Raw genomic sequence first — 20,728 nt, forward strand, 5'->3', positions numbered from 1 at the left:
AGGTGGTTTTGCAGGAAGTGCGCTGAAGCAAAGATTTGAGACTTACCATTAACTGTGTTATTTCCAAGGCGCCATTGCCTCTAAAATAACAGCCGGATACAAGGTCAGACCAGATTTACTTAGCAGGTGCAGGAGCTAGTCAGGTCCTGTGTGGTTGAAATCTTCTTCTGGGGGTAGCTCCCAGACCTTGCTCAGTTATTGCCACACACAAAAAGACCTTCCCCGATTCAGCAATATGGCCTTTGTGCATGTAACAGCAACATGCTAGGAGTCTTCCTCAATTCAGTTCTAGCACAAGTTTGTTTTCTCTTTCATAGCACCGGAAAATTTGTCAACCTAGCCTGGTATAGTCTGATCATCTGATGATATGAACAAAAACCATAGATTAAAATAGCCCGCAAAATTGTCGCGATAGCTGCGCTATAGCTGCCTAGGAGCCTCGCCGCAATGCTATGGCTGGTGCCGCGAAATCCTCCACAACTCCCTATAAATGGCTCAACAATGAGCAAAACCCTCCGGAAATCATCTCCCCCATCAGAATTTTTTTCGCTATTTGCCGCGATTGCCCGCTATGGCGGCCACTATAGCTGCTGGGAGAGGCCACCGCGAAATCTTTTCTCCCGCGATTTTAATCTTTGACAAAAACTGACAGAGGTGGCACGCTACAAAACCAGAGCATAGCAGAGAAAAATGGCTATAAAGCATGCATACCATATTCAGATTTCAGAACCACATAGTAGTTGATTCATCACTAGTAATGCATTACGTTAGATAACATGATAAGATAACGCTGGTCTTTTCAGTAGTTCTGCCAGCTTAGATACTAGCATGTACTCTTGGTACTCCTAGTTGAGACCTGGTTTAACCGAAGAGATAGCATGCCTCCAAACTTTAACATTGTGATCTCACTACAGCAGTCAATGATTCGCCAAGAGGCTTGGATTGATCTTGCATACATATATACATACATCAAACAAATTAGCCATGCATCGAGCAGCGAAAAGGGTCGTCGACCGTAAGGTCGGATGATTTCTGCAAAATAAAACCAATGTCTACTTTAGTCAACACCAGCAACACTTTAGAGGCCCATGCTCGAAACCGTGGACACCCCAGTCTGTCTATCATCTCATTCACCTCGTTCGGCAAGGAATTTTGTTCTTTAGGTGGCACAAGCACCAAAGACTGCAGCTCCAGCGCATCCTTGGAGATGAACTTGAGGAATTCAAATTCGTTTTGATGCCCTTGATATTTGTGGATAACCATCCTTTTGACATGTGATCGCAAGCATTTGATCGGACTGGCCTCCAGCCAGAACTTGGCATGGTGCTCCCCAGTGGGTTCATAGCCAGGTACGGATGGATCGTGCAGGAGAGACTGCAAATTTATGCCAGTGCGTAAACAGTTCAGTTACATATATGGATCATGCTGTTTAGTAATTGATTATAACATCGCCAAATGATCAACTAACTGAAAAGAATTGGGAGAAACCTCGATGTGAAGCATGTCAACATTGGGAAAGCATCTAAGGAAGCTGGCAAGCATGTTGACCTCCTCGAAAACACCAAAATTCACCTTCAAGGCCAATATCTTGACGCCTGGAAGCACCGTTCTTGGGCTCACCATTATGTTTGGCTGCAGTGAGGTGCACCAAGACAGATACACATCATACTGATTAACTGTTCTTGACTGATGGAAAAATAAGTATTATACTCATTAACAGTTCTTGATGGATAGACAGACTGACAGATACACATCATACTCACACATATGAACCACAGTGTTCTTGATGGATGGATGGAATAATTTGCACCAAAAGAAATATAAATATCATAACTCATTAACTGTTTTATAACCGTAGAGAAGACCCTGGTGGATGGATCTCAGTGGATGTAATGATTTTCTAAAATCCTAAATAATTTCATGCTTGAGATAGATCACCTATCCTCTTGTACGCCCTGACAAGATTTATGAACATATGCAACACCCTTTGACCATTTAAAAAAAAATCATGTTGAGATAGAGATGGAGAGGTAACCGTACCTCGATGACATCATCGCCGATCTGCAGCTTGTGAGCTCTCGGCTCCAGGTAGCCAAACACCCGCAGGTTGGGTGCACAGGTAATCTTGACCCTCATACCAGCACCTCCAACAGCACTAGGAGGCGGTTCCACCAAGATAAGGCGATCCAAGAGCGGCGTTTCCATCACGACCTCCTTCACCGGGGATCCTCCAACGACCACGCAATTGAGGCTTTGGCTGCGGAGACGCACATGCTTGGGCTTGTTTTGGGCGAGCAAAAGGGTCTTCAGAACGGGGCTGGCAGCAACCAAGCACTCCAGGTCATGATCGCTCATGTCAATCCTTAACATATTGAGATTGTGGAGGTGAGGAAGAAAGACATCGGCTACGTGGGAGACGTCGGCGGGGAACGTCCAGAAGCCCAGTAAGAGGCGCTGGAGCGAGTCGCAGCGGAGGATTTCAGCGGGGAGGCGCGGGGAGGTGCGCTGAGGCTGGATGTGCATGTTGACGAGGACGAGCAGCTGAATGCCCTTGGTGACGAGGAGGCGCGGCCACTCGGCGAGGTTATGGTCCAGGGAGGCGAACCTGCATCCGGCTAGGCGGACGGCGCGGAAGGGACCCGGGTGGTCGGCAAGGACCCGGGAGACTATCGCGTCACGGGCGGACCCGTGCAGTTCGACATCGTCGAGGACGAGCGGTGTGGAGTGCCAGATGTGGCGCCAGCGGCGGGCGAGGGCGGTGGTGCGGGCGGCGTCCGTGACGGGGAGGCCGGAGGAGATGATGGCCCGGAGGAGGTCGTCCGGGAGGGCGCTGATTCGGTCCTCGCCGTCGTAGCCAGCGGTGGGGAGGAGGGGGGCGGCGCCCTCGGCCATGGTGGTGACGGGAGGGTTTGGTATGACCAGCAAAAGCCCGTGCGTTGCAACCAATATTGAGGATATCGCTTATCGTTAGCGTTTTATTTGACTGCAGATTAAAGATATGGATTAATTGATTTTATCCGTCGACTAATAATTGGTCATTTTCTGGCAAATCCTAAATTCCCGACACTAAGATATGATATATTCAACACAAAAATAACATGGAACATAATTCTTACCGTTATTATTTGCTTTTGAATCTTTGTACGGTAAATCGTTGAATTGAATTTTTTTTTAACAGTGGTTGCAATAAAAAAAATCATAATATTCAATGGTCATGATCACATTTTGCTACATCATCGATATACATTATCACTTCCAATTTTTTGAAATCATGAAATTTTTTTGGAACAGTGAACATTTATTTAAAAATCGTGCACATATTTGACATCATGAACATTTTTTAAATTCGTGAACAATTTTACAAATTTACAAAAAAAATCAAAAATCAAGAACATATTTTGAACTCATGAACATTTTATACTGTTTGCAAATATTTTCTTACAATTGTGAATATTTTTTTAAATAATTTTCTTGTATCGGAGAACATTTCTAGAATCGACGGACATTTTTTGGAATTTGGTGGAACCAGTTTTGAATTTCATGAACATTTTTTTTATTTCACGAACATTTTTTGAAATGCATGATCATTGTATGAATCAGCAAACATTTTATGAATGGGTAAACTGTTTTATAAATCACGAAAATTTTGAATTTTTAGACTATTTTTCCATTAATGGACATTTTTTCTGAATTTGTTAAATTTTATTGAATTTCATTAACATTTTTTAATACACAAACTTTAAAAAAATCATGAGCATTTTTTGATGTCCCAAACATTTGTTTTCAAAATTGTATTTTTTTAATATGTGCACATTTTAAAAAAAATAGGAACCTTTTTTGAACCCACCAAATTTTATGATTTATTAAACATTTTATTTAAAAATTCCATCTTTTTAAAAATTTCGGACCTTTTTTGAATTACCAAATTATTTAAAGGATAAAAAATGAAAAGAAACAAACAAAATTTAAAAACAGACCGCCCGCACATGTGTCGGCCCAAACGGGCACGCTGCGTCTTCTCCCAACACACAGCGTGCAATATAGGCGGTCTCTACATGGGTCGGCCCAGGCTGGGGATTCCTCTATGTGAATCGTTTTTTGTCACTTATAAGTGGCATCGATGGGTAATATTTAGCAAATCTGGAGGCAATTCGTGTGATGTACTGCCACAAGCAATAGATCCTTTATTATTAGGTATAGATTCTAGCCAGAATGAAGCGGCCCACGAAGCATTGTTTCACTTTCCTTTTTTCTCTCTTTCTCTTTTTGAGATGGGCTCACTCTTTTTTTATCTAGGTTTTTCTTATCGTTTATGCCACTAATTGTATTCCACTACTCACTTTTACCATCAGAAGTAATGACTACTCAAAAATCTTATTATTCTGTGAGATGCTTGCTAAAAACTGCCAACAGATACCTAAAAATGCCATCGTTCCATTAGATGTTTCCTCAAAACTACCATTAGACACCGTTATTTTTCAGCTCTAACCTATTGACCATGTTATATGGCAAAATATTCCTAGACCCACATGTCAGCTTTCTCTATCTCATTATGGTAAGTGTGAGCCCCACTTGTGAGGAGTAAGCAAGCAAATAGTTTTAGAGAAAAATACGAACATTATTGGGATCAAGTGGGACCCACACTTTATCGTAGTGAGATAGATGGAGAGCTGTCATGTTGTTCCATGGGTATTTTGGTCATTATAACATGGTTAACGGACTTTGAGCTGATAATAATGGTGTATGATGGCAATTTTGAGGAAGCGTCTAACGGACCAATTGCATTTTTGAGCAGTTAACATTTCTAGTGGCAAAACTGAGTAGTCGGGCACAACTAGTGCCATAAATAATAAAAACCCTTTTATCTATGATAGGTTAGTGAAATTCCTATTTTTATCCAAGCTTGTATATTCAGATGCAATTTTTGTCATCTCATCAATGCCACCTCTTATATTGGCCCTATATATATATCGGAGCAAACAGCTCGGACACTAACCGGTCAAGAAATTGCGACCCAGTCAGCTCCCATAAACGGATCCTATGTGTATGGGCTGATCGACACCCCTCACTTCCGATAGGGGAGGCCCGGACAGGCTCAAACACATTCGTCGCGTCGGATCTAACAGGTGGGACCCACCCCAAATTCCATAAAATCGCCCCAACCTAGCCGGACATGTCCCTTTCCTCTCATATATTCTCCCTAGTCTGTGTCGGCCCTCCCGTAGCACGGCCGTCGTTCCGACCCCACAGTGAGGGTGGGCCCATGGTACTAGGGGTACCCAGGTCCGTCTGCCTATAGCCCATGGCGCGGAGCCAACAGAAGGCCCAAGATGGCCCACCGCCAGGGCTTCATGAGCAAGGCCCTCGCGAGGACCTCGCCTCGCGAGGCGCGCGTCATCATGTGTCGTTAGGAGCCTCGTGAGGCGGCCTCCCGAGGCCACTTGGGGAGGCGTGCAGAGCAATGATCAGGCAACGGAGTTGCGCGGCCCTGTGTCCTCAAGTGGGTGACACACTCAGCGACGAGCGGAACCAGAAGGGCGCCAGTAGGCACAGATGAGGAGGCATTCCTCATCCGTGCTAAGGGAGCAAGGGCAGCGCACCCGTTCCCAAAGCAATCCCCAAAGGTTGCCACTTTGGTGCAAGAAGACCAGGACGATTGGCTCGTCAGGACGGATGTCATCACCAAGCCCACCGGCGCGTCATGGCAGGGAGCTTTAGCAGGCAAAGAACACCTTTAGTCAGGATAAGTTGTACTCCTATTCCCCTTCGAATTTGGCTGTTGTGGCAACCCTTCCCGCCTTGTGTTTTCGGGGGAAGAGGACCAAGGCCGGTATAAGTAGAGACAAGGTGCCACAATAGAGAGGGATCAGACCAGATCCTCGGGAAGCCTCGCACTTTCCCTTGTACCCCACATACTCACTCTCCCTCACGAGCCAATCCACCCACAAAGCAGGAGTAGGATTTTACACAGCTAGGTAGCCTGAACCTGGATAAACTGTCGTGTTCGTAGTTTGTCTTTCCCCTCGCTCGAGCACCCCGGAGCATCGTCGTGAGGTAGTGTGGAGCTGGGCAGGGCTTGGCGAGTTTCCCCACGCACACCACAGAGTTTAAACCTTTCTTGGGTCCCCGGAGCCCCAATTCCGACATTTGGCACACCAGGTAGGGGTGTGCCAAAGTTCTTCCGCTTCGCTCCTGTTCTTGCTCCACCATCTCCATGACCGACGCTCTCCGTGTTCGAGCCGAGCGCAGGGCGGCTCGCATCGCTCGGACGGTGCCCGTGGGATGCCTCAGCCATCGCCACTCGTCCAAGCCCGTGAACATCGACGCTGACCCTGCCGTTTTCCTGAGCACCATGGGTTTCCTGTCTTTCACCGACCACCTGCGTCGGGTGGACTGGCCGGCGAGCTCCAAAGTGGTGATGCCCCCGTTTTACGATGGTGCTGCTGACCCCAAGGAGTTTCTTTGGCTCTACACTCAAAGCATCTTGGCGGCGGGCAGATGCGACAAGGCCATGTCGAACTGATTCCCGTGGCTCTCGCGGGCGCCCCGCGCTCCTTGCTCATCAGCCTTCTCCGGGTTTCTGTCTCTTCCTGAGACGAGCTCCGCGACCGATTTGCTGCGTGCTTCGCATTCCAGGGGCCCCACACGATCGCGTGCATCCTCGGAGGGTCCTAGGGGCCTGCAGCCAATCGCCACTCCAAGCAGCACTTTCGCGAGGCAAACATCGAACACCCCAGCTCAAAGCTTCGCAGTGTCGCGCGCAGCCTGAATGCACTGTCACCTTCGATTTCCAAGATCACCCTAAGTCCGCAGTCACCACTGGAGCACTTCCCATGCTGTGTACCCCCACCATCAGCAATGTGGCGGTCACCAAGACCCTCATCCATGGAGGTGATGGCATCAACTTGATCTCCAATGCAACCTTCGAGACGCTTCAGGTGCCCTATGACCAGCTGGTGCCCACCAGGCCCTTCTTAGGGGTGACCAACGGGTCGATCGCTCCCCTAGGCAGGTGCACCTTCCGGTCACCTTTGGCATCCATGACAACTACCGCATCGAGCTCATTGACGCCGACGTGGCCCACATCAGCCTCCCGTACAATGCCATCCTAGGGTACCAACGCACTCGCCAAGTTCATGGCGGCGACCCATCCTGGCTACAACATCATCAAGATGCCCGACAGCAGCGGGGCCATCACTATAGTCGGAAGCAGGAAGGATGCGGTCCGATCCCTCAACCGTGCTTACAAGGTTGTGGCAGCTTCGCGCCGGGACGCCAAGGACAAGGTCGAGTCCCCGGAGGCCGCCCCTGTAAGGAAAAAATAGTTGTTCTCTTAGGATCGCGTCGAAAGAAAGAAGGTGTCAGTTGATGACAGCGGCTCGAGTCCTACCTTCACCATCGGCACATGTCTTTCCCCCGAGTAGGAAAGCGCACTTGTCGCTGTCCTCATGACAAACAAGGATGTGTTCGCCTGGAAGGCGTCTGACCTGTCCGACGTCCCGAGGGAGGTCATCGAGCATCACTTGGCGGTGTGTCCTAACATGCGCCCCATCAAGCAGAAGGCACGGCGCCAAGCGCCGGAGAAGCAAGCGTTCATCGTTTAGGAGGTGCACTTGCTGCAAGAAGCTGGGGTCATTCGAGAGGTGCGTCACCCTGAGTGGCTCGCCAAACCGGTCATCGTCCACGCATGTCCGTCGACTTCACGAGCCTCAACAAGGCCTGCCCCGAGGATCCCTTCCCGCTCCCCCGCATTGACCAAATCATGGACTCTACCGCCGAGTGTGACCTGCTATGTTTCCTGGACGCTTTCTCCGGCTACCAGCAGATCAAGATGGCAAAGGAGGATGTTGAAAAGATGGCCTTTATCTCCCCGTGCGGTGTGTTCTGCTACATCTGCATGCCTTTTGGCTTGAGGAGCGCCGACGCCACATTCCAGTGGTTGATGCGCATCACGCTAGGGCTACACCTAGGAAGGAACATGGAGGCTTACGTCGATGACATTGAAGTAAAATCACGTGAGGCCAAGACATTAATCAAAGATTTGGAAGAAACATTTGCCAACCTGCGCACAGTAAGCGTGAAGCTCAACCCTGACAAGTGCATCTTTGGGGTTCCTTTGGCAAGCTCCTCTGCTTTCTCGTCTCCCATCGAGGGATCAAGGACAAACCCGAGAAGATCAAGGCCATCGAGAAGATGCGCCCGCCAAGACCTTCAAGGAAATGCAATGGCTAGGAGGGTGCATCGCTTCCCTAGGGCGCTTCATTTCCAAGCTCGGCGAGCATACCTTGCCGTTCTTAAAGATCATGAAGAGGATGGGCTCCTTCGAGTGGACCCAGGAGGCGACGTGACCTTTGAAGACCTCAAGTGGTACCTCACGATCCCGCCCATCATGGCGGTGCCGCGTTTTTGCGAGCCCTTGATCCTATACTTGGCAGCTACCCTGCAGACTACCAGCGTCGCGCTCGTGGCGGTGCGGCAAGAGCGCGTGAAAGCCAAGGAGAAGCTTTTGGAGACTCGCAAGCCCTTTGGGCTCCCTGGACCTTTCGGACATGGGAGCCACCGGAGCCCCGCGAGCCCCCAAGGCCTCATGCCGGCGCCCCCAGGTCACCCACGCCCTTTGCGCTTCGCGAGGCCCCTGATGACGATGACATGTACCTAGGGTAGGTTAATAGGCCTGGCCTAGACACCCTTCCCAAGGACACTGCCCTACAGTCAAAAGCATTCAAAGTACAACAGCATCCACCGATTGAAATCATCCCAGAGCGCGGCCCACTCGACCAGCAATTCCACTCGACGAACGCGATTTCATTCGACTTCTCTATAATAAGTCGACCACATCAGATATCACTCGGAGTATAGAAGATCTAAAGTCCCTCAGGATGGCAATGGCCAGGCATTCACTCTGTAGTCTTAATGATCATGTATATACCTTTATTATTGGCGTTACCAGTAATGCCCCACCTTTATGTACATTGAACCTCCTTGTAACGTGGGATGGCTAGGGTCTTGGCGCACTCTATATAAGCCACCCCCTCCACTGGCACAAGGGTTGGCACCCTTGTAACTTCACGCATATTCCAATCGACCAAGCCTCCAGGCACCAAGACGTAGGCCTGTTACTTCCTCCGCGAAGGGCCTGAACTCATAAATCCTTGCGTGCACAACCTCACTGTAGATAGGATCTTGCCTCTCCATACTTACTCCCTATTCTATTGTCAGACTTACTCCCACGACAGTTGGCGCCCACCGTGGGGCAGGTGTCTTAGCGACTTTCCGGTGAGGTTGCGATTTTTTTTGGTTCCCATCATCATGGTTTCCGGCGGTGGATTGGCTAAGGGCCGCGAGATCCATCTCGGCTCTCTCGTTTTCATAGCCGACGACTCCGCTTGGCTCCAGGAGGCCCCCCTCGACGTTGAGACGCTCCCCGTCCGCGGAGCTACTCACTTTCGTGCGTGCGTCCGCAGCGTCTTTCTGTGGCAGCCGTCGAATCAGTATCCGTGGGCTCCCACGGCATCTTCACCCCCCGCCGTTCGTCGCTGCAAGAGGTCCGGTCGATCGTGACTCCAGCGGTGGGTGAAGCAAGCGGTGGCCCGTCAGTCGGCCACCCCTCAGGTCACGACAATCGAGCCCGATGAATCGCTCTATGGATTGTTCGACACGTCAAATGGCTCCGTCGAGACCCTATCCGAGTGCGACAGTAGTGACCCTGCAGCAGAAGTCTTGGTGGTCAATGCGCCGCACAACCCGCATGGCTTCCGTCGCGGTGACGGCGGTGATGGTGGCGGCGATCCATCACACATTCATGAGGAATATCATCCTGAAGCCCTCACTTCACAGCAGAGGGAAGAGTTGCATCATCGCAACGACGAGGCGCTCCACACTCCCATCGTCGAGGAAACCGCCGCGGCGCGGGCCTTGGAGGCTGCGTGCCTGGCCACTTTGGCTGAGCACACACGACTGGAGAACCTTCAACATTCACTCAACGAACGCGCTCGGCAGCAGATTCCTGAATCTAGTCGACGGCGACAGTTGTTTTCGCCTGAACCTCGGGTATACCGCACTCCAATTCAGAATCTAACAGCTGCGGCCCGAATAGCGGAGTCAATCCAGCCGTCTCAATCAGAGGCTGGAAGAGGTTTGATGCAGATCAGGGCACTACTTCGGGTCGCGGGAGAGCAAAACACAGCTATTTCTTAGTCTCGCAATAGGATCCACAGCAGATCGGTGGTAGCTGACATGGTTCACTCGGCTCACAGCCCAAGATCACCCCTGCGGCGTGAGGGACGTGAGCATCGCCAAGAGTAGTATATGGGTCAGAATCATGAGCAATATGATCACCGACTCGGCGCGATGATCTCCGTTGGGTGCCTACGCCTCCACTGAGGAGCGGATCATATGTGCCCCGGTAATATGTGTTGGGGAACGTAGCAGAATTTTAAAATTTCTACGCATCACCAAGATCAATCTATGGAGTCATCTAGCAACGAGGGAGAGGAGTGTGCATCTACATACCCTTGTAGATCGCGAGCGGAAGCGTTCAAGAGAACGGGGTTGATGGAGTCGTACTCGTCGTGATCCAAATCACCAATGACCTAGCGCCGAACGGACGGCACCTCCACGTTCAACACACGTACGGTTGGGAAGACGTCTCCTCCAACTTGATCTAGCAAGGGGGAAGGAGAGGTTGATGGAGATCTAGCAGCACGACGGCGTGGTGGTGGAAGCAACGGTGATCTCGGTAGGGCTTCGCCAAGCTTAGGGAAAGGGAGGAGTGTCACGGGAGGGAGAGGGAGGCGCCAGGGGCTAGGGTGCGGCTTCCCTCCCTCCCCCCACTATATATAGGACCCCTGGGGGTGTGGGCCCTAGGAGATGCAATCTCCAAGGGGGGGCGGCCAAGGGGGTGGAGTGCCCCCCAAGCCAAGTGGGGCGCCCCCACCCCTAGGGTTTCCAACCCTAGGCACAGGGGGAGGCCCAAGGGGGGTGCACCAGCCCACTAGGGGCTGGTTCCCCTCCCACTTCAGCCCATGGGGCCCTCCGGGACAGGTGGCCCCACCCGGTGGACCCCCGGGACCCTTTTGGTGGTCCCGGTACAATACCGATTACCCCCGAAACTTTCCCGATGGCCGAAACTTGAATTCCTATATATAAATCTTCACCTCCGGACCATTCTGGAACTCCTCGCGACGTCCGAGATCTCATCCGGGACTCCGAACAACTTCCGGGTTACCGTATACTAATATCTCAACAACCCTAGCGTCACCAAACCTTAAGTGTATAGACCCTACGGGTTCGGGAGACACGCAGACATGACCGAGACGACTCTCCGGTCAATAACCAACAGCGGGATCTGGATACCCATGTTGGCTCCCACATGCTCCTTGATGATCTCATCGGATGAACCATGATGTCGAGGATCCGATCAATCCCGTATACAATTCCCTTTGTCAATCGGTACGTTACTTGCCCGAGACTCGATCGTCGGTATCCTAATACCTCGTTCAATCTTGTTACCGGCAAGTCACTTTACTCGTACCGTAATGCATGATCCCGTGATCAACCACTTGGTCACATTGAGCTCATTATGATGATGCATTACCAAGTGGGCCCAGAGATACCTCTCCATAATACGGAGTGACAAATCCCAGTCTCGATTCGTGCCAACCCAACAGACACTTTCGGAGATACCCATAGTGTACCTTTATAGTCACCCAGTTATGTTGTGACATTTGGCACACCCAAAGCACTCCTACGGTATCCAGGAGTTGCACAATCTCATGGTCTAAGGAAATGATACTTGACATTCGGAAAAGCTCTAGCAAACGAACTACACGATATTTAAGCTATGCTTAGGATTGGGTCTTGTCCATCACATCATTCTCCTAATGATGTGATCCCGTTATCAATGACATCCAATGTCCATAGTCAGGAAACCATGACTATCTTTTGATCAACGAGCTACTCAACTAGAGGCTCACTAGGGACGTGTTGTGGTCTATGTATTCACACATGTATTACGATTTCCGGATTACACAATTATAGCATGAACAATAGACAATTATCATGAACAAAGAAATATAATAATAACCATTTTATTATTGCCTCTAGTGTATATTTCCAACAGTCTCCCACTTGCACTAGAGTCAATAGTCTAGTTACATTGTGATGAATCGAACACCCATGCAGTTCTGGTGTTGATCATGTTTTGCTCTAGGGAGAGGTTTAGTCAATGGATCTGCCACATTCAGGTCCGTATGTACTTTACAAATATCTATGTCTCCATTTTGAACACTTTCACGAATGGAGTTGAAGCGACGCTTGATATGCCTGGTCTTCCTATGAAAACTGGGCTCCTTGGCAAGGGCAATAGCTCCAGTGTTGTCACAGAAGAGAGTCATCGGGCCCGATGCATTGGGTATGACTCCTAGGTCGGTAATGAACTCCTTCACCCAGATTGCTTCTTGTGCTGCCTCCGAGGCTGCCATGTACTCCGCTTCACATGTAGATCCCGCCACAACGCTTTGCTTGCAACTGCACCAGCTTACTGCCCCACCATTCAAAATATACACGTATCTGGTTTGTGACTTAGAGTCATCTAGATCTGTGTTGAAGCTAGCATCGACGTAACCCTTTACGACGAGCTCTTCGTCACCTCCATAAACAAGAAACATATCCTTAGTCCTCTTCAGGTACTTCAGGATATTCTTGACCGCTGTCCAGTGTTCCATGCCGGGATTACTTTGGTACCTTCCTAGCAAACTTATGGCAAGGTTTACATCAGGTCTGGTAGACATCATAGCATACATGATAGACCCTATGGCCGAGGTATAGGGGACGACACTCATCTTTTCTCTATCTTCTGCCGTGGTCGGGCATTGAGCCGTGCTCAATCTCGTACCTTGCAATACAGGCAAGAACCCCTTCTCTGACTGATCCATATTGAACTTCTTCAATATCTTGTCAAGGTACGTACTCTGTGAAAGACCAATGAGGCGTCTCGATCTATCTCTATAGATCTTGATGCCTAATATGTAAGCAGCTTCTCCAAGATCCTTCATTGAAAAACACTTGTTCAAGTAGGCCTTTATGCTTTCCAAGAATTCTATATCATTTCCCATCAACAGTATGTCATCCACATACAATATGAGAAATGCTACAGAGCTCCCACTCACTTTCTTGTAAATGCAGGCTTCTCCATAAGTCTGCGTAAACCCAAACGCTTTGATCATCTCATCAAAATGAATGTTCCAACTCCGAGATGCTTGCACCAGCCCATAGATTGAGCGTTGGAGCTTGCACACCTTGTCAGCATTCTTAGGATCGACAAAACCTTCCGGCTGCATCATATACAATTCTTCCTTAAGGAAACCATTAAGGAATGCCGTTTTGACGTCCATTTGCCATATCTCATAATCATAGAATGCGACAATTGCTAACATGATTCAGACGGACTTCAGCTTCGCTACGGGTGAGAAAGTCTCATCGTAGTCAACCCCTTGAACTTGTCGATAACCCTTAGCGACAAGCTGAGCTTTATAGATGGTCACATTACCATCCGCGTCTGTCTTCTTATTAAAGATCCATTTATTTTGTATGGCTCGCCGATCATCGGGCAAGTCAGTCAAAGTCCATACTTCGTTTTCATACATGGATCCTATCTCGGATTTCATGGCTTCCAGCCATTTGTTAGAATCTGGGCCTGCCATCACTTCTTCATAGTTTGAAGGTTCACCGTTGTCTAACAACATGATTTCCAAGACAAGGTTGCCGTACCACTCTGGTGTGAAACGTGTCCTTGTGGACCTACGAAGTTCAGTAGCAACTTGATCTGAAGTTTCATGATCATCATCATTAACTTCTTCTCTAGTCGGTGCAGGCACCTCAGGAACAATTTCTTGAGCTCCGCCACTCTCCGGTTCAAGAGGTAATACTTCATCAAGTTCTACTTTCCTCCCACTTATTTCTTTCGAGAGAAACTCTTTCTCTTGAAAGGATCCATTCTTGGCAACAAAGATCTTGCCTTCGGATCTCAGGTAGAAGGTATACCCAATAGTTTCTTTAGGGTATCCTATGAAGACGCATTTTTCTGACTTGGGTTCGAGCTTTTCAGGTTGAAGTTTCTTGACGTAAGCATCGCATCCCCAAACTTTTAGAAACGATAGCTTAGGTTTCTTCCCAAACCATAATTCATACGGTGTCGTCTCAACGGATTTCGACGGAGCCCTATTTAAAGTGAATGCGGCAGTCTCTAAAGCATAGCCCCAAAATGACAGCGGTAGATCGGTAAGAGACATCATAGATCGCACCATATCCAATAGAGTGCGATTACGACGTTCGGACACACCATTACGTTGAGGTGTTCCAGGCGGCGTGAGTTGTGAAACTATTCCACATTTCCTTAAGTGTGTGCCAAATTCGTGACTCAAGTATTCTCCCCCATGATCTGATCGCAAGAACTTGATTTTTCTATCACGTTGATTCTCAACCTCACTCTGAAATTCCTTGAACTTTTCAAAGGTCTCAGACTTGTGTTTCATTAAGTAGACATACCCATATCTACTCAAGTCATCAGTGAGGGTGAGAACATAACGATAGCCACCGCGAGCCTCAACACTCATTGGACCGCACACATCAGTATGTATGATTTCCAATAAGTTAGTTGCTCGCTCCATTGTTCCTGAGAACGGAGTCTTGATCATTTTACCCATGAGGCATGGTTCGCACGTGTCAAATGATTCGTAATCAAGAGACTCCAAAAGTCCATCTGCATGGAGCTTCTTCATGCGTTTGACACCTATGTGACCAAGGCGGCAGTGCCACAAGTATGTGGGACTATCATTATCAACCTTACATCTTTTGGTATTCACACTATGAATATGTGTAACATTACGCTCGAGATTCATTAAGAATAAACCATTCACCAGCGGAGCATGACCATAAAACATATCTCTCATATAAATAGAACAACCATTATTCTCGGATTTAAATGAGTAGCCATCTCGAATTAAACGAGATCCTGATACAATGTTCATGCTCAAAGCTGGCACTAAATAACAATTATTGAGGTTTAAAACTAATCCCGTAGGTAAATGTAGAGGTAGCGTGCCGACGGCGATCACATCGACCTTGGAACCATTCCCGACACGCATCGTCACCTCGTCCTTCGCCAGTCTCCACTTATTCCGCAGCTCCTGCTTTGAGTTACAAATGTGAGCAACCGCACCGGTATCAAATACCCAGGAGCTACTACGAGTACTGGTAAGGTACACATCAATTACATGTATATCACATATACCTTTAGTGTTGCCGGCCTTCTTGTCCGCTAAGTATTTGGGGCAGTTCCGCTTCCAGTGACCACTTCCCTTGCAATAAAAACACTCAGTCTCAGGCTTGGGTCCATTCTTTGACTTCTTCCCGGCAGCTTGCTTACCGGGCGCGGCAACTCCCTTGCCGTCCTTCTTGAAGTTCTTTTTACCCTTGCCTTTCTTGAACTTAGTGGTTTTATTAACCATCAACACTTGATGTTCCTTTTTGATTTCCACCTCCGCTGATTTCAGCATTGAATATACCTCAGGAATGGTCTTTTCCATCCCTGCATATTGAAGTTCATCACAAAGCTCTTGTAGCTCGGTGGAAGCGACTGAAGGATTCTGTCAATGACCGCGTCATCCGGGAGATTAACTCCCAGCTGAGTCAAGCAGTTATGCAACCCAGACATTTTGAGTATGTGCTCACTGACAGAACTATTTTCCTCCATCTTACAACTGAAGAACTTGTCGGAGACTTCATATCTCTCGACCCGGGCATGAGCTTGGAAAACCATTTTCAGCTCTTCGAACATCTCATATGCTCCGTGTCGCTCAAAACGCTTTTGGAGCCCCGGTTCTAAGCTGTAAAGCATGCCGCACTGAACGAGGGAGTAATCATCAGCACGTGACTGCCAAGCGTTCATAACGTCTTGGTTCTCTGGGATGGGTGCGTCACCTAGCGGTGCTTCTAGGACATAATCTTTCTTGGCAGCTATGAGGATGATCCTCAGGTTCCGGACCCAGTCCGTATAGTTGCTGCCATCATCTTTCAGCTTGGTTTTCTCTAGGAACGCGTTGAAGTTGAGGGAACATTAGCGTGGGCCATTTGATCTACAAGACATAGTGTAAAGATTTTAGACTAAGTTCATGATAATTAAGTTCATCTAATCAAATTATTCAATGAACTCCCACTCAGATAGACATCCCTCTAGTCATCTAAGTGAAACATGATCCGAGTCAACTAGGCCGTGTCCGATCATCACGTGAGACGGACTAGTCAACATCGGTGAACATCTTCATGTTGATCGTATCTTCTATACGACTCATGCTCGACCTTTCGGTCTTCCGTGTTCCGAGGCCATGTCTGTACATGCTAGGCTCGTCAAGTCAACCTAAGTGTATTGCGTGTGTAAATCTGGCTTACACCCGTTGTATTCGAACGTTAGAATCTATCACACCCGATCATCACGTGGTGCTTCGAAACAACGAACCTTCGCAACGGTGCACAGTTAGGGGGAACACTTTCTTGAAATTATTACGAGGGATCATCTTATTTAAGCTACCGTCGTTCTAAGCAAATAAGATGCAAAACATGATAAACATCACATGCAATCAAATAGTGACATGATATGGCCAATATCATTTGCTCCTTTTGATCTCCATCTTCGGGGCTTCATGATCATCGTTGTCACCGGCATGACACCATGATCTCCATCATCATGATCTCCATCATCGTGTCTTCTTGAAGTTGTCTCGTCATCTATTACTTCTACTACTATGGCTAACGCTTTAGCAATAAAGTAAAGTAATTACATGACGTTTATGTTGACACACAGGTCATAAATAAATTAAGACAACTCCTATGGCTCCTGCCGGTTGTCATACTCATCGACATGCAAGTCGTGATTCCTATTACAAGAACATGATCAATCTCATACATCACATATATCATTCATCACATCCTTTTGGCCATATCACATCACACGGCACATGCTGCAAAAACAAGTTAGACGTCCTCTAATTGTTGTTGCAAGTTTTTACGTGGCTGCTATAGGTTTCTAGCAAGAACGTTTCTTACCTACGCCAAAACCACAACGTGATATGCCAATTTCTATTTACCCTTCATAAGGACCCTTTTCATCGAATCCGATACGACTAAAGTGGGAGAGACAGACACCCGCCAGCCACCTTATGCAACTAGTGCATGTCATTCGGTGGAACCAGTCTCACGTAAGCGTATATGTAAGGTCGGTCCGGGCCGCTTCATCCCATGATGTCGCCGAATCAAGATAAGACTAGTAACAGCAAGCAAATTGACAATATCCATGCCCACAACTGCTTTGTGTTCTACTCGTGCATAGAAACTACGCATAGACCTAGCTCATGATGCCACTGTTGGGGAACGTAGCAGAATTTTAAAATTTTCTATGCATCACCAAGATCAATCTATGGAGTCATCTAGCAACGAGGGAGAGGAGTGTGCATCTACATACCCTTGTAGATCGTGAGCGGAAGCGTTCAAGAGAACGGGGTTGATGGAGTCGTACTCGTCGTGATCCAAATCACCGATGACCTAGCGTCGAACGGACGACACCTCCGCGTTCAACACACGTACGGTTGGGAAGACGTCTCCTCCAACTTCATCCAGGAAGGGGGAAGCTGAGGTTGATGGAGATCTAGCAGCACGATGGCGTGGTGGTGGAAGTAACAGTGATCTCGACAGGGCTTCACCAAGCTCAGGGAGAGGGAGGAGTGTCACGGGAGGGAGAGGGAGGCGCCAGGGGCTAGGGTGCAGCTGCCCTCCCTCCCCCACTATATATAGGACCCCTAGGGGGGCGCCAGCCCTAGGAGATGCAATCTCCAAGGGGGGCGGCGGCCAAGGGGGTGGAGTGCCCCCCAAGCCAAGTGGGGCGCCCCCACCCCTAGGGTTTCCAACCCTAGGCGCAGGGGGAGGCCCAAGGGGGGCGCACCAGCCCACTAGGGGCTAGTTTCCCTCCCACTTCAGCCCATGGGGCCCTCCGGGACAGGTGGCCCCACCCGGTGGACCCCCGGGACCCTTTCGGTGGTCCCGGTACAATACCGATTACCCCCGAAACTTTCCCGATGGCCGAAACTTGACTTCCTATATATAAATCTTCACCTCTGGACCATTCCGGAACTCCTGTTGGCGTCTGGGATCTCATCCAGGACTTCGAACAACTTTCGGGTTACCTTATACTAATATCTCAACAACCCTAGCGTCATCGAACCTTAAGTGTGTAGACCCTACGGGTTCGGGAGACACGCAGACATGACTGAGACGACTCTCCGGTCAATAACCAACAGCGGGATCTGTATACCCATGTTGGCTCCCACATGCTCCTCGACAATCTCATCGGATGAACCACGATGTCGAGGATTCGATCAATCCCGTATACAGTTCCCTTTGTCAATCTGTATGTTACTTGCCCGAGACTCGATCATCGTTATCCCAATACCTCGTTCAATCTCGTTACCGGCAAGTCACTTTACTCGTACCGTAATGCATGATCCCGTGATCAACCACTTGGTCACATTGAGCTCATTATGATGATGCATTACCGACTGGACCCAGAGATACCTCTTCGTCATACGGAGTGACAAATCACAGTCTCGATTCGTGCCAACCCAACAGACACTTTCGGAGATACCCGTAGTGTACCTTTATAGTCACCCAGTTACGTTGTGACGTTTGGCACACCCAAAGCACTCCTACGGTATCCGGGAGTTGCACAATCTCATGGTCTAAGGAAATGATACTTGACATTCGGAAAAGCTCTAGCAAACGAACTACACGATCTTTAAGCTATGCTTAGGATTGGGTCTTGTCCATCACATCATTCTCCTAATGATGTGATCCCGTTATCAATGACATCCAATGTCCATAGTAAGGAATGTTGGGGAACGTAGTAATTTCAAAAAATTTCCTACGCACACGCAAGATCATGGTGATGCATAGTAACGAGAGGGGAGAGTGTGATCTACGTACCCTTGTAGACCGACAGCAGAAGCGTTAGCACAACGCGGTTGATGTAGTCGTACGTCTTCACGGCCCGACCGATCAAGCACCGAAACTACGGCACCTCCGATTTCTAGCACACGTTCAGCTCAATAACGATCCCCGGACTCCGATCCAGCAAAGTGTCGGGGAAGAGTTCCGTTAGCACGACGGCGTGGTGACGATCTTGATGTACTACCGTCGCAGGGCTTCGCCTAAGCACCACTACAATATTATCGCGGATTATGGTGGAAGGAGGCACCGCACACGGCTAAGAATATGATCACGTGGATCAACTTGTGTGTCTAGGGGTGCCCCCTGCCCCCGTATATAAAGGATCAAGGGGAGGAGGCCGGCCGGCCCCTATTGGCGCGCCAGGAGGAGTCCTCCTCCTAGTAGGAGTAGGACTCCTACTAGGAGGGGGAAAGAAGTGGGGAGGGAGAAGGAAAGGGGGGCGCCGCCCCCCCCTCTCCTAGTCCAATTCGGACCAGGGGGAGGAGGTGCGCGGCCCACCTTTGGCTGCCCCTCTCTCTCTCCACTAAGGCCCATATGGCCCATTACTTCTCCCGGGGGGGGGGGGGTTCCGGTAACCCTCCGGCTCTCCGGTTTTCTCCGAAATCACCCGGAACACTTCTGGTATCCGAATATAGCTGTCCAATATATCAATCTTTATGTCTCGACCATTTCGAGACTCCTCGTCATGTCCGTGATCACATCCGGGACTCCGAACTAACTTCGGTACATCAAAACTCATAAACTCATAATATAACTGTCATCGAAACCTTAAGCATGCGGACCCTACGGGTTCGAGAACAATGTAGACATGACCGTGACACGTCTCCGATCAATAACCAATAACGGAACCTGGATGCTCATATTGGCTCCTACATATTCTACGAAGATCTTTTATCGGTCAGACCGCATAACAACATACGTTGTTCCCTTTGTCATCGGTATGTTACTTGCCCGAGATTCGATCATCGGTATCAAAATACCCAGTTCAATCTCGTTACCGGCAAGTCTCTTTACTCGTTTCATAATACATCATCTTGCAACTAACTCATTAGTTGTAATGCTTGCAAGGCTTATGTGATGTGCATTACCAAGAGGGCCCAGAGATACCTCTCCGACAATCGGAGTGACAAATCCTAATCTCGAAATACGCCAACCCAACATTCGCCTTTGGAGACACCTTTAGAGCTCCTTTATAATCACCCAGTTATGTTGTGATGTTTGGTAGCACACAAAGTGTTCCTCCGGTAAACGGGAGTTGCATAATCTCATAGTCATAGGAACATGTATAAGTCATGAAGAAAGCAATAGCAACATACTAAACGATCGGGTGCTAAGCTAATGGAATGGGTCATGTCAATCACATCATTCTCCTAATGATGTGATCCCATTAATCAAATGACAACACATGTCTATGGTTAGGAAACATAACCATCTTCGATTAACGAGCTAGTCAAGTAGAGGCATACTAGTGACGTTGGTTTGTCTATATATTCACACAAGTATTATGTTTCCGGATAATACAATTCTAGCATGAATCATAAACATTTATCATGATATAAGGAAATAAAATAATAACATTTATTATTGCCTCTAGGGCATATTTCCTTCAGTCTCCCACTTGCACTAGAGTCAATAATCTAGTTCACATCGCCATGTGATTCAACACTAATAG

At 48.5% G+C, this 20,728-nt stretch overlaps 1 protein-coding gene across 1 annotated transcript; it reads right to left on the reverse strand.

Moving 5' to 3' along the window:
• Positions 1–860: 860 nt before the first annotated feature.
• On the reverse strand, positions 861–2,927 carry LOC123185024 (putative F-box/FBD/LRR-repeat protein At3g49480). Its single transcript, XM_044597045.1, has 3 exons — positions 2,041–2,927; positions 1,489–1,632; positions 861–1,374 (listed from the first exon to the last, which is right to left on the reverse strand). The coding sequence occupies exons 1-3, from the start codon at positions 2,890–2,892 to the stop codon at positions 979–981; spliced, it is 1,392 nt and encodes a 463-aa protein (XP_044452980.1). The 5' UTR covers positions 2,893–2,927; the 3' UTR covers positions 861–978.
• Positions 2,928–20,728: the final 17,801 nt, after the last annotated feature.

This window comes from Triticum aestivum, chromosome 2A (genome assembly GCF_018294505.1).
Source record: "Triticum aestivum cultivar Chinese Spring chromosome 2A, IWGSC CS RefSeq v2.1, whole genome shotgun sequence".
Classification (NCBI taxonomy): Eukaryota; Viridiplantae; Streptophyta; class Magnoliopsida; order Poales; family Poaceae; genus Triticum; species Triticum aestivum.